The sequence below is a fragment of the Solanum verrucosum genome, unplaced genomic scaffold (genome assembly GCF_900185275.1).
Source record: "Solanum verrucosum unplaced genomic scaffold, falcon-dt-bn FXZP01000278.1, whole genome shotgun sequence".
NCBI lineage: Eukaryota > Viridiplantae > Streptophyta > Magnoliopsida > Solanales > Solanaceae > Solanum > Solanum verrucosum.
This window is the reverse complement of record NW_026020332.1, coordinates 6,014,491-6,030,136: the sequence shown is the minus strand read 5'-3', so window position 1 is coordinate 6,030,136 and position 15,646 is coordinate 6,014,491. Positions and strand designations below refer to the sequence as shown.

General features: G+C 31.2%; 2 protein-coding genes across 2 annotated transcripts; both read left to right on the top strand.

Moving 5' to 3' along the window:
* The first annotated feature begins 9,517 nt into the window (after positions 1–9,517).
* Positions 9,518–10,536, top strand: LOC125836726 (uncharacterized). Its single transcript, XM_049515940.1, has 5 exons — positions 9,518–9,566; positions 9,614–9,723; positions 9,817–9,954; positions 10,034–10,220; positions 10,487–10,536. Exons 1-5 carry the CDS (start codon positions 9,518–9,520, stop codon positions 10,534–10,536), a joined length of 534 nt encoding a protein of 177 aa, XP_049371897.1.
* Positions 10,537–14,434: 3,898 nt separating this feature from the next.
* On the top strand, positions 14,435–15,443 carry LOC125836184 (uncharacterized protein At5g19025-like). Its single transcript, XM_049515289.1, has one exon. The coding sequence runs from the start codon at positions 14,646–14,648 to the stop codon at positions 15,306–15,308; it is 663 nt and encodes a 220-aa protein (XP_049371246.1). The 5' UTR covers positions 14,435–14,645; the 3' UTR covers positions 15,309–15,443.
* The last annotated feature ends 203 nt before the right edge of the window (positions 15,444–15,646 follow it).

The following is a 15,646-nucleotide window of genomic DNA, read 5'->3' as shown; positions in this document are numbered from 1 at the left end:
TGCAATGTTATGCTTCTATTACTTGTTGATCTGAAGAGAACACGTTTATTGTTAATTGAATAACTCGTTCAACTCTATAAGTGTTGTCATGTTGCATCTTGCAATGCTAGCTGTCGTAGTTTGAATGGCCATCTTAGAACAATTATTGGATGTGCTTTGCACTTTTCCCTCTTTGCCAAGCCAAAAATCAATCAAAGACTATTTAAATATGAAGAACGGTGGTAAAGTAAATACAATTGTAACTTTAGACTAATATGCCTTAAAATATATTTCACCTTTTAGCTATTCATCTTGTTCAACATATGCGTCACAGAGAGCCAGAGAGCGAAAGTGCTGCATTTGTTAAAGAGAAAGCAGAACTTTCCAGATTATTTAAGTCCATTTATGTAGAAAGAAGCCAACCTTGTGCGGTTTGATCTTATTTCATAAAAGAAATAAAAAAAAGTAATATTCAAAATATAGTTGTACGTCTTCTCATTTTGATTCGATAGTTGGTAGAAATAAATGGGAATTTCACATGTCAGCTACAGCTTCTAGTGGGAGCATGTAAATTTATTTTTATTATGTCAACTTCAGGCCAAAACCCTGAAATTTTATGAAGGGTGTGCAAAATTTTAGTGAGTGGATTCACATTTATCTTGTTCAACCTAGTGATTTTACCTTAAACAACATAAATAATTGTTTTTCATCAAATACAATTTGTCTAATTTTTTATCTTCAATTTAAGATCTCAATTATTTTTTTAAAAAAAATCTTGAATTTGAGTTGCGTTTAGTTATAAAAATGCATGACAGATTTTATAAATTGAGATAATAGTTTAAAAATGAATGAGTCAAGTTTTTTAGTGAACACGTATTGCATATTCAAGAAAAGATAACACTAATTTATCGAATTTTACTTGAATATAAAGTTATTTTCAATCTTTGATTTTGTTATTTAACTTTAATGGATGTTAAGTTTCTTTTGTGTTTCGGTAGAGAATGTGTGAAAATCATAATAAAAAAATCCAAATCTTAGTTAGTTCTCTTGATTCACTTATTAAATCATGAAAGAAATTTACCTATAATTCAAAAAAATAATTTTGATTCACTTGTTAAATCATGAAAGAAATTTACCTATAATTCAAAAATAGGAGAGAATGAAAAATATACTGAGACAATTCAAATCTCCCATTATCCTACTAATTAGGAGAGAATGAAAAATATACTGATATATATGTAATTGCACATAATTTTTTTTCTATTTTTTTGGTAGGTTTTATCATGTTGTTGGCATTTCTTAATTACTAAAAAAACGTGACCAAGTAAATGATCAGAATGTCACAATACTAATATAGAGTTCCATGGGATATAATTGGAATTTGCTTAGATAAAATGTCATTACAAGATTTTTGGTAATATAAAGAAAGAGAAATAAAATAAAAATAAAAGTCGTCATCAATACCAAATTAAACTAGCCATGGAAGTATAAGAAACAGTGAAATTTAGGCTAAGCTACAAATACTAGAGTAATAATCTATACAACTTCAAGTAGTCTACCAGCCTTTCTTGTTTTTGCTTCCACTATTACTAGAATTATCTTTTGGCTTCTTCTCAACTATCACGTCACTAGCTAGGATCATAAGGAAACATATACACATCGTTAGGATAGCACAATCTATATAGCAAATCTCGCTTGACTCTTCCATCCCCCCAATCAACATTGTATGTGTTCTTAATTATAAAATGTTTTATACCATCCATAATCCCGTATCCAACTATAAGTACTGAGTGTGATCCAGCATACGCTTTATCATCCATCCCTGTATATCCCATGTATACTCCCTTCAATGAAATCAAAACAAAAAATTAAGATTTATATAATACAAGGAAAGTGTAGAGATATTATCACAATTATATATTGTTTTGTGAAAAATCGAATGTATAATGAACAAAGTTAGTTATTACCTTTCCCGTGAAATCTTGAAAGCTTTGAAAGAATTATAGGCTGTCTTCTCAATATTTCCTTTAATTCTTCATCAGTGACCAAATGTTCCTCCTCCAGGTTAACACGGTCTGAATTACTATCCTCAGTACGAACACGAGTGATATGTCCAATTCTGTATTTCAATGCCTAAAAAATTTCAAATAAAAATAAGAAACACGCGCGGTGAGTTTCATATAATAATAATGTTGATGCTAAAATATTTTAAAATAAAAAAGAAATATATACCTGTGTGGGGACGGGTGGAATAAAAGCATCCTCCGGCCTAAATCCTATGTTGGGATAATCCTCCTTCGTGCATAAACCGGTGTATTGCGCATACTGAAGTGCATGTAGATGTGATCCTAAATAACAACCCGCATCATCTTTTTCTTTGCCCTTGTTCTCATACTGAAAGTCTATTGGTAGATGATCCGCAATCTGTTGTACCGACAATTCAACTGGTGGCCGATTCTTATCTCTCGCAAATGATGCCGATACGGCTTCAGTAGTGCTATAGGAATAGCACACATCTTTGAAAAAAAATTAAAAACAGATATATTAATGTTAGGAACACCTTATACCTTTTCTACTATTTATTATACACATAATACGTACTCATATTGCGTTGATCTCTAACATATGGATAGAGAATACCATCATCTTTTAAGTTGAACTCTTCATCAACATGTTCATTCGCCATGATAAAAAATGTGTGCCAAATATTATCACTGTCAACAAATTTAACCAATCAAATTCAGAAAAAATCATACAAGTATTAAATTAAAGAGATGTACTGAAAAAAAATTCAAATGTTATGGTACACATTGCAACTATTTATATATACAAGTTCAAATTTTTTATCTTTGTCTTTCTATATAAAAATATGTATTACCTTCTATAACACCTCGAAAGTGTAAAAGTTAGCTTGGAAATTTGAAAGTTGTTGTTGCACTGGTTCACGAGTGGCATGTAATATGTATGAGAAACACATGGTTCAATGAGTCGTGGATGCCCAATCGTGGTTAGTGCCTTAGAAATTTGGAAAATGTCAAGTCTTAAACCATGTTGTACGAGTCACCAGTACGATTCGTGGTTGGGTACAAGAGCTATAGTTAGCCTGGTAGACTTGGCCTTCAAAAAATTGTATTTGGGAAGTATGAAGGAGAATGACGGTTCGTAGAAGGGAAGGCGGTCTGTACTTGGTTATCATGGTTCGAGGCATGAGGACCCAGACATATGTTTGAGACTCAAGTGTACGAAGAGGGTATACTAGTTGTGCAATGGTTGACGACTCATAGACTAAGGGTCGTGGTTGAGCATGTGAGCTGATTATGATCAACTGTATAAATACCACCCATGTGTAACTCGTTCCGTAAGATTGAATGAATGAGAATTGGGATTTTCTTTGATCAGCTTCTTCTTCTTCCTTACACTGCTTTCTTCAGTGTCTATTTAGCACATAGAAGAACTCCAACTATGGGAGTTAACACTTGGGTCGTGACACCTTCATGCATTCTTTTTCATTGAAAAGTTCACGACTTGCTAAATTCCAAATTAAATAAATCATAATAAAATATTTCCAGAATCGATCAACTCATGTATGAAGCACATATGCATATACAAAACTGAGGGGGGCTTACGTGACTTCAGGGGTTGATGCAGATATTGCCAGCCACTTGAACCCAACAGCTACTCCGATCCTATACTGGCTGCAAATAATGGATACACCTGTAACAACACAGCTGTCAGTTTGTTCAGATTTAATCACCAAACAATAAAGAACCTACCAGCCAAAATTCCTCACATATATATATGCATGTAGAATAAATGCACTGCTACATGCATTCGTTGCCGCTATAGCTCTATGACCCAAATTTACAAATACTCCTTTTCTAGGGGCAAAACTTGAAGAATTAAACAGACCTCAGGCCTCAGCCATGGGAAGAGGGAGCTGGGAATCAGAAAATGCATAATCAATTGCTGCCGATCAATGACCTTTACTGAACTACAGAGACCAAACAGTTACTACTACATAAGCACCCGTTGCATTCCATATGCTAGATGTATGAGCCAAACACTAAAATATAAAGTTTCGAGGTAAAAAAAATGAAGAAGATTAAACTTGAAAAGTAAAACAGAACTTGAGCCTCAGTTTACGGTGGAGTTAACCATGGGAAAACGAAGATAGAGCTAAGCTGACGATGAGCTTTACGGTGGTTACCCAAATTACAGAGAACAAAAACCCCGAGCTAGTAAATACACTGTACTACTCCCCTACACGTACATTGCCTTAAATCTATAACTCATCAAACACTAAAGTAGCAAAAATTACTCGGGCCACAGTTTACGGTGGAGTAAGCTAGTGCTAAGCTGACGATGAGCTTTACGGTGCTTACACAAACTACATAGAACAAAAAAGCGAATCGAGCTAGTAAATGCACTGTACTACTACACATGCACCCGTTGCCTTATGCTAGATCTAGAACCAACCCTTAAAATAGCAAAATTAGTCGACCGGGCCACAGTTTACAGTGGAGTAAGTATTAAAGGAGTCACTTAGAATAGTTAGTTAACTTCTTGAAAGTTAGTTAATTAACAGATTGATAGTTAGTTAGGATTAGTATAGTTAGTTAGAATTAGTTTCCTTTTAAGTTCTATATAAGTGTACTCATAAGTTTTATTTTAAAAAAAACTGAATAATAAGAATTACAAGATTATTCTTTCTCTCAAGTCATCTTCATTTTCTTCTTCTCTTCTTCTTCTTCTTCTTGTCTCATCTTGATAGATCAGATCTGTCACATTAATAGATCAGATCTGTCACATTAAAACGATTTCAGTAAGCCATCGGAAAATGGAGATAGAGCTAAGATGACGATGAGCTTTATGGTGGTTACCTAAACTACAGAGAACAAAATACCGAATCGAGCTAGTAAATGCACTGTACTACTAGTACACATGCATCCATTACCTTATGCTAGATCTGTAACCCAACACTATTAAAATAGCAAAATTAGTCTGGCCACAGTTTACAGTGGAGTAAGCCACTGGAAAACGGAGATAGAGCTAAGATGACGATGAGTTTTACGGTGGTTACCTTAATTATAGAGAACAAAAAATCGAATCGAGCTAGTAAATGCACTGTACTACTACTACTCATGCTATCATCCAAACACTAAAATAGCAAAAATTCAAAGGGCAAATGAAAAAAAAACTTGAAGAATGAAACAGACCTATCTGTATACGCCGGAGGAAGCCATGTAAATCGGAAAATGAAGGATATCTCAAAATGATCGAGTTATTCTGGCGATGATTTTTCCGGTGGTTACCAAAACCCCGTATAGTAAAAGCACTATATATTGTACTACTACACAAGCTCCCGTTACCTCTAATGCTAGATCTATAACCGAGAGTAAAATAGAAAAATTCCGAGAGAGTATTTGAAGAGAGATCGATGAGTCAGGAGAAGTAACAAATTATCACTGAGGTGAAGTTTCAGTGGTAGTGCTGATATAGTTTGTAAAAGTTTTTGGTGCAGTACGGAAACGACAGTGCTGCAATGCTAGTTCCTTGCAAATAACACTCATCATTATAGATTTTTTTGCTTCTTCTATGTAATACTTACTCTACTAATATGGTATATTAGACTGAATACTTTTTTTTTTTATCGAATTTATACAATATAGTCATTCGATTTGAGATTTGAACTTTTAAAATTTTAATTGTAAATTTAGATATGAAATATTAAAGTTCTTTTGAAATATAATTTGCATATTTAAAAGTTACTTAAAAATATATATGAAAAACGAAAATTCAAAAGCTTATGCAATATTGTATTCAATATAAAACTCGCTTGACTTTCAAAATTCAATTTTTTTTTTTTGATAAATTGGGATGGTGAGAATATTAAGTATTTACATGCATGGCTATAAGGGTTTGAGTGTATGATATATATATATATATATATATCAGTACGTATGTGCGTAATGTATATTCCTCCCATTCAGTTTTAAATGATATTACACAACAATGGTAGTGGTTAGAATTCTTTAAAACTGAAAATGATTGCTCAGACTTATTCATTAATTAAAATAACATTAAAAGTATATATTAAAACAAACTAATTAGGATTTAGGGTTAAAATAGTGTTATTTTTGTGGCATGCATATGATTTAGGAGTATGTATTGTGTATTAGAGTTGAGTTTAAGTTTTATACTACATCAATATAAATAATTTTTGACACTATCAAGTCATTGAAGGTATATTTATAAGGTAAGCTCATAATATATATATATATAAAACACATTCACACATTTTTTTCAAGAAAATGTTTTTAATAAATATAAAAAAATCCACACAAAACAATCCAACTCCATCATCATTCAACTACCCGGAAAGGAAATGCTGCACATGAACAAACGATTAACTTTCAAAATAATTATTTTGATATTACTTCCTCCGTTCATGTTTGGTTTGGTAGTAAATGATGCATCCTTGAGAAACAACAAATAGATGAGTAATTTTATTATATCACAGATAGTAATTATAAGTCATCTAAATAAGAAAACAAATAGTACTATTATTTAATAGCAAAAGTAAACACAAAATAACAAATCATCTCTTCATTTTTAATTACTTATCTTTTAATAATAAATTGGACCTATAAAAATGGAAGGAGGCTTTCTATTTATTTGAGTTGAAACTTTGAATAGCCAAAAATTAAAGAACATCATTACTACTAGAAGCAGTGTTGTCTTTTTATTTTTTTTAAAAATTAATTAATGAAACAAAGGAATTAATTTTAAATAAGAATAGTTTCATTAATATCAAAGTGTCAGAAATATACCCACTACAGTTATAGTATGCTCCAAGTAAGAAAAACTAAATCATAGTCTTGCGTTTAATTTTACTTATCTATTTTAAGTTTTAAATATTTTTTATAAATAATAATTAATATAATACCTATAATTAATGTTATGGACAAAATATAATTTTTTTTATATATAAAATAAAAATAAAAAAGTATTTTTTAAAAAATAAACAGATAAAAGTGAACCAGAAAAAGTAGTACTTTCAAGTTTAGCTTAAAAAGGAAAGACTTGCATTTGTAAAAAGCCTTTGTATAGCTTTTTCGGCTTTCTCTTTAATATTATTTTTTCTTTTTTTGGCTTTCTATTCATTTTATTTTCGAAAATCCAGACTATTAAGAAATGAAAAAAATGGAAGCTGACTATCTTTGTTGAATTGTTGGGAAAGAAAAAATTCAAATCAAGTACTTATCCTAATTCCTAGATTAATTAAATCAATAATATTTCTTAATATAACATGAAAATTGCAAAATGTCTCGAGCATTTCTAGAATTATGCAAAATTAAAGGAAACAATACCTTTTTTTTTTTTAAATGTAAGTTTTCTTTTCATTGAGAGAGTACGGGTAGCAATCATTAAGATTAAATTAAGCTATATAGATTCAAACTACAGTCAAACCTCGTAATTTTCTTGAGAATTAATTTTTTATATTACTATTTTTTTACTTCTTTATAATAATATTCTACTTATAACAATAATGTTATTCATTATAAGTTATAGCATTATATTCTTTGTAAGATTTGGTTTGGTATGAGGGGGTAAAAATAAATAATTTTGGAATAGAACAATTATTAAATTCTAATGTCTTGTTTGGTTGTCACATTTGAAATAGCTTATCCCATTATTTATACTATAGTCATGGGATAATTTATATCATATACATGGTGAATAAGTTATTCCAGAATAGTCATTCTCAAATATTGTATTGTAATAGTAGTACCTTGTATGAAATGTGTTATATATAAAATAAAATATTAAAAATATTTGTGATAATCATCATCATTATCATAAACATACTAAATTTTAGGTACAAATATTTATAAAAAAATATATATTTAAAAAATGTTCATAAATTATGATCGTACTCATAACTTTACTAGAAATATTTTTATTGTATGCCTTATCAATATATAATTAATGAATTATGAAAATTAATTGATACTACTTTGAATTTAACAAATACTCCTATTTTAGACTGTCAGCTACCAGCCTCCAATTTTCACAATACCGCCGAAAAGAAAAAATATTCCCTCATTTTTCTTCACTAATTTTTTTGTTTCTCTCACAAAAAGAAAATTCACGGTGGCGTCTTCACTAACTGCAGGTGCTAAATCTTTCAACCGCGATGACCGGAGAATACACGTCTCTAGTTCTCACAAGCTTTCATCTTAGTCCAAAGAGTTTTTCGTTCAAACTTGGTCAGTCCAAAATCTCTCACTGAAGAGTTCAAATCGGTTGCATGAGAGTCAAAATTGCTAGTTTTTCACTAATTTTCGATAGCCCTAACTTGTATGGTTCCAGAATCGTTAGTAAGTTATTGTCACTCCCTGAGGCTATCCCAGTACGCGGACACGGGACCTAGGATCACGAGTGACCCCAAGCTAACCCTGCTGGCATATCATAAGCATACTAAGATTAACTAAATCAAATAATATTGTGCGGAAGCTAATACTAAAATGATGGGGAATACCTATATACTGAATCTGAATAAAGAAAATTGAGAGTTTGAATACAAATGAAAAGTCAAACTCTAACACTAAAACTGAAACTAACTATGTCTGAAAATAAAGTCTCTACTGACTAAAAATGCTGGACATGCCCCAGCTAGATCTACCAAAAAACAAAAAGAAAATATATTGTATTATTATGAGGCCAATTTATTGTGAATATTCTGCCTCATAAATTTACTATTTCGTGTTGATATTTAAATGCGGCGATTGGTTTATAAGAGTCTTTAGCTTGTTTGTATGTGAATAAGATGTACATTTCTAGCTTAAGTAATCATTGGAAACAAAAGAGAAGAATGAGGTAATTACGATAATTGACTCATTAACTCCGTTGTTTTCAAAAGTTAAACATTGTTAGCAGTTGATCATAGATGTTCAAATATTTTTGACAAATCATTACTGGATGAAGTTTTTGATGAGATCTCACCATGTGTTTGACCATAATTTTTGAGAAAAATATTTGACATTAAAAAAATAAATATAATTCATAAGTTTATAGATTATAAACTCCGACCTACTTATAAAGTAGCATCCATCTTTTAACAATACCATAATATACTTGAGTGTCAAATAACAACAAACACATCATAAATACATAAGTTGAGTGATGTCTTGCTAGTGTGTTTCGCAAGCTAGCTAGTTAAAGTTGAGATTTACTAAAGAGTATGGTGTTATTTTTACAGTATCAAATATAAAAGTTAGAGTTAATTTTAAATTTTTAAAATTTCAAAAAAAATAAAATTTGATCCAATTGTTTTATTTTTTTTGGGAATTTGATTTTTTAAAATTTAAGAACAACAAATTATATGGGAACACTTTTTACCATGTTTTTTTTTCCATGGGTCCTTTATTTAGCATTGGGCTTTCATGGGCCAAACGCCACTATCTAGAGATTGGGGAAATCGCTTGTTTAGAGGTTACCGGTAAAGCAATTTTTCATTGAGCAGTGTAATATTGCGATGGCGGAGGTTCCTCGTCGTGAGGGGAAGCGAAAACTGGAAGAGGAGAGTGTAGAAAGCCGTTTCAGTATGTTATTAAAACTTTCATTGGTGAAGATGGAGAAGAATACTACGATTCTGACGATGATGAGATTAGGTATGCAGACGGCCGCAGGGTGAGCGTCCGACTTCAGAAAGAGTATAACAGGCAGATCCGGGAGAGCGAGGTACGTTTACATAAATAATGGTTGTTTCCGGCCAGCGTAACAACCTAGGGTTTCTTTTGATTTGTCCTTTTTTGTTGGTGTGCAATGTAATAGGGTTTTGATATCACTCTGGATTTGGAGTTGGGTACTTCTTTTAGTGCTTATTTTAGTACACATCGGGGTAAGGAAAACAAAATCCCAATTTTTATTGACCTCGCCCAGAAAGCCATTGAACATTTCAATTCAGAGCATGTAAGTGTTTATTACCTGCCACATTCTTTTCCGTTTTTTAGAGAAATAAAAATATTGATATTTGGCTTCCTTGGTTTAGAATACAAATTACAAATTTGTGAAAAACGTAACTGTGAACACGTCAACTGCTGCTGGTATATGGTGTTATATCACCTTTCTAGCCACTGATACTGATGATCCCAATGCTCCAAAGACCTTTCAAGCTTTGGCATGGTGGGGAGTCGATGAAAAGACACAAGTGAGTTTTTGCAGGCTTAAGAAACAAGGTAAACCTTCTAATATATTCTTCCTTTGTTACTTACATTATTGCCATGGGCTAATCAATCACCCTTGAGTTATTGTTAATTTGTTTGTTTTGTTGTCACTCCAACCAATATCATGCTTTGTTTCTGTACTGTTAACAATAAAAAATGCACCTCAATATAATCTTAAATAGTTGGAAGTTGAAACTGTCAAATTGTTGTGCGTATAGACTAGAGATGATGAGAAATCTCTCTGATGCTTTGCATTTGTTTTGGACCAACCTTGGCAGGTGATAAAAAACCTCTTGATTCTGATGTTGATGTCAAAGCTATGCAGTGAGCTTGTCATCTCTTTAAACTACCAGTTCAATGAAGGGTTATTTGTGCTTTTAACTAAGATGGGTAAAAAAGTGTTCTGATGTTATGCTTCTATTATATTTGATGTCTATATCTATGTACTAGTTAGTATTAAAACACTTCCAGAGTTCCAGTACCATATTCTCAGTTTTTATTATCACTTGTGGTACTGGCAGAGGCAATTATCATATCTTATATCTTAGTTATCACTTCCGGTACTGGCAAAGGCATACATGATACAACCAACCTTCGTTTCAATTTTTGTGTCTTAGTTACTACGAGTTGTCAAAAGATTTTTTCAAGAATAAATCTTATTTGTGAGAGGGTATACCCCATTCATTGAGCAAAAAGTACTGACTATGATTTTGATTTACTCCATAAAATACTAGATCAATACAAGAATTGAGATTTGACGATGGTCGAATTGAACTTTTGAATGCCATATCCTCCCCCTTCTACAATGAAGAATGTATCAAAAGAGTTATTTATTAAATGTTTCAAAATGCTCTACTGGATATGATCTGTAACTTGAATTATAAGTACCATGTGCATTATTAATATTGTAATCTTTTGTCTCCATAGAATTGCAGTATCACAAAGATTAAACCTAGGACTTGTATAAAAAAAAATGATAATGTTAAATCGTATGAATAATTTATGGATGTGGTAGAACTCTCGAATTGTGACAAACTATATGGACTGTTATCTATAGCGTTAACCATATCTGGATCACTGTACAACTTAATCCATATTTGTGTCGGGCTTTTAAATTTTAAAACCTAAATCAAATTAATTTCGGGTTTTCAACCTTGACTATTTTTGGATTTCTCGGAAGCTCGATTTTTTTTTGGTAAAATATTCAATAAATTGTATAATTAACTTGTGCTTCAAATACTTCTTTAGTCCTACTAAAATACAATTATATAAAGTGTTTTTATAGAAAATAACACAAAATATTATATGAGTGATGACACTAAAATATTCAATAAAAAATAATAATGAAATCGCATAAAACAAATATTGCAAATAAATAAGTCATAATGAAAATGATCATAATTTTAAAGACAATTAAAATTAAGTTATGTATTTTAATTATCTAAACCAATGTAAAACTAAATAACAAATATTCAACATTATTGTCATTCTTGGTGTTTAAGTAATTTGTTTTTAGCTTTAGTATTGATTTAATTCTAATTTGAGCTTTATTAGAATTACTAATATTATGGACTATAACATTTAAATTATTGGATCATCCAAAATTCTAAGTTAAAGTTGAAATAATATGTTAAAAGATAAAAATTACGAAAAAGTATAAGAAAACTTTATAAACTTTATCAAACCAATCTAAGTTTAGTCAATTTTTTTTTTTCAATACCAAACCAAGTAAAACAAAATCATTATTCAATTTTTTTTCTCAATTTGTAATTTAATGCGATTTTCGATTTGATTTTATTCACCCCTACTTGTTACAAACTAACAGAAGATGATGACAGTTGGGAAGCAATGTTTCAGCAGATGGAGAGAGGAGCGTCATGGCTAGAGGTCGAAGAAGCTTCAACCCCAGTGATCTAAGTGAGGCGATTCCTTTGAAGTAGCGAACCTATATGTGTGACTAAACTCGCCAATTAGGCCTATATTGATGAAAATAACGTTCTTATAATAGAAAACCTCCAATACGTTCATGCATTTGCTTGCCTTGCCGTTTTCATACATTTTTCAGTGAAAGCCTGAAGCTGAGACCTGAGAGCCCTAAGCCTGACTTTCGACGATGCTAAATCTCGGACTGACGACTCGTAAGCTCGCAGGGCTCATATGGTGTGAAGTGTATCTGGTTACAAAATTAGAAATTTCATTCTCTTTTTTACTATCTAAAATCGAAGAAAAGAAAGAAGGGGGAGATAAACGAGAGCTCAACATTAAGGATTACACTTGGGAAGCAATGTTTCCGTGATCTCCAAGCAAACGCTAGGAAAACTCTTTTAAATATTATATATTTTGTTTTGTCAGAGCTAATTAATTAATTAAGATCATGTATTGAAGTTTCTTAAAACTACTATATACAATATTCCAAATAAAAATAATAATACAAGCTCACAAATCAATCTCAAACGGGTGATTGATTTCTCATTTTTGTTCAAACTTCCTCTCAAAACTCTCTCATGTAGTGTGTTCTTTGATAAGGGCCTATGTATATTCCTGTCTTTTCCAATTTTATTCATGTTAAACTGCTTATTAAACTTCACATTACTGTATGAATTAGTTATATTTCCGTCAATTGAGAGCTTTCTCTTTGTCCAAAAATTATCTTCCCAACAAAAATAATCGCATTCACCATTTGTCTAAAAAAATTAACAAACAAAATTTTAATATTTGAAATTAAAATATGTAGTCAACTTTTTTTTTTTTGCTTTAACAAAGTAACACAAAACCTTACTTCTAACACTTCACAACCCCAGAACTTACGAGCCATATTTGTGGATTGTTTGGTAGAGTGTATAAAAATAATGTTCAATAGAGTGTATTAGTAATGCAAGCATTAATAATGCATGTACTAATTATATTTGTATTAGTTATGCATAGATTATTTCTTATGCATTGTTTGGTTTGGTGTATTAAAAATAGTATGCATTGTATAAAAATATTTATTTATAAAAGTATCCTTCACAATTATGGTGGAAAAGATGTAAAAGTACTTTTGAGGGGTAATTGGGTCTTTAACCATATTAATGATGTATTAAATCTTTGCATTACTAATATCTAAAAATCCATGGTATTAGTAATACACTCCTCAATACACAATAGCAGGGGCGGATGTACATTGTGTCCAGGGGGTTCCTCCTCGGTAAAAAAATTACACTATATATATAAGATCAATTTTTTTGTGTACGTGTATATATTTAAAATTGAACTCCCTCAACATATGTCAAAGGATTAGCTTAATAGTTGATGGGGTTCAGGATTTCGCCTATGTGAGCTTTGGGGGGTCACGGGTTCGATTCTAGGCAACAACATCTTTTTTTTTTTAACCCCCTTGATAGAATTCTTGCCTCCGCCACTGCACAATAGAGTGTATAACTACATATCATGAAAAAATCCACCAAACAAGGAATTCTTAATACATATAATTAATGCATGCATTATTTTTGCAAATACACTCAACCAAACGACCCTGAGTTTTTGATGTCCGTTTGTCTTGAATACTTGAGTCTGTATTTATGAAAATTTAGTTTCCTTCATAAATAAGAATATCCGTACATATAAAACTGATATATAAAATAGAACGAAGAACAAGTAAAACATATAGTAATATATAAAACATATTGAATAACAAATAAACATATAATAATGCTATTATGAGTTAGATATAAAATATTGATAAGAAGTTAACCAAATCTTAACTTGTGTTCCATTTCATATAGAAGTTTCTCCTTTTCCTTATCAACATAGTCTAAAATTTTATAATTTTCTTGTAACTAAAGGTATTTTAGTCATTTTATAATTTTCTTGTAACTTTGTTAGTCCCACTTCAAATTCAAATTTGCACAAACGGTAAGTTTGAAAAAGTCAAGCATCTAAACATTTTTATTTTTTTGGTAATGAATAAAACTTTTCCCATACATTTTTTTTTTGTTTTGAAAAAGAGCTTTCCCAAAATCTCTTTTTCCAAAAGGATCCAAATTAAGTAAAATCTGGGCTTTTTTTGTAAAAGAAAATTAAAATGTGGGACCAAAGTTGGCCCATTTTGTCCATATAGCCCAAATAGATATGAAAAAAATAAAATAAAAAAATAAAATCCTTGGCGTGTAGTTATTGTTCAATACAAGAAATGAACCCTTTCATACGAAGTAACCTTACACGCTTTGTGCTAAAAATGGTTAACTATTGACTTCTTAAAAATCTTCCTTGCCGTCTCTGCTACCCCAAAGCACCGTATACTTTCGGTAACTGTTAAAAAAATTCAGTCTTTTTTCTCCCCTTTATGAATCTTGAAATTCATGAGTTTTTACTGAATGGGTTGATCTAGATTGTGGAATTTTCTGTTGATTTAAGTTAAAGATTGGATTTTTTTCAGTTTCTTGATTTAACCCCCAAATGGTCTGTTGTGAGAGTTCTGTACTGCCAGTTGACCAAGAAATAACAGTGGCTAAATCCCAGCAATTGGGGAAAATGAATCAAATCCAAAAGAAAAAGAACATGCCTAATTCCAAGAATTATTCTGGTTGTCAGCAATCTCGTTATGCTTTGATTGATGTAATGATTTTGATTGCTGTGATTGGTGCTTGTGGGGTTTTGCTGTATCCTTCTGTTAATCTTTTGGTGAATAAAATATCTGAATTTATCAGATTGATCAGTTCTGAGTTGAAAGAAGAGATTTTTGAAGCTCCAGGTTTATACATCTGTTTAGGACTTAGTATTTTATTTGCTGGAATAGCTCTTTGTGCAGTTGTAGTATGTACTGGCAGGAGATGTGGGAAACCAGGTTGTCCTGGGCTTAAGAAAGCTGCTGAATTTGATATTCAATTAGAGACAGAAGATTGTGTTAAGAACTCAAATCTTACAGCAGCAAAAGATGGAGTTAATAAAAAGGGATTATTCAAGTTACCTCGCGATCATCATAAAGAATTGGAAGCTGAGCTTAAAAGGATGGCACCTCCTAATGGAAGAGCTGTACTGATATTTCGAGGGAGATGTGGATGCTCTGTAGGTACAATGGAAGTGCTTGGACTGAAAAAGACTCGAAAGGTTAAGAAATAGGAGTAATGTTGTTTATCTGTAAAACATATTTTATACTGAAGCAGGCCTAATGATCAGATATTATAAGAAGATACTATTTCCTACAATAAGCTTATTGAAATAAATTTGATGAATTATATTTGTATATTGGAATCATTTCACTTGTTAGCTTTTAGATTTTAATTATGTCACTACTGTAGTAGTGGTATCTGCTTTATCTGTGTTATTAGTTTAACTGCACTTTATGTCTTCAAGGCTCCAGTATAAATCTTTTCTCAAGCTAATACTGTTTGTTCATTATCCGAATTTTGATTGTTAGACCTTTATGATAAATTTGTGGTTATGATCCTGGTTAAGAA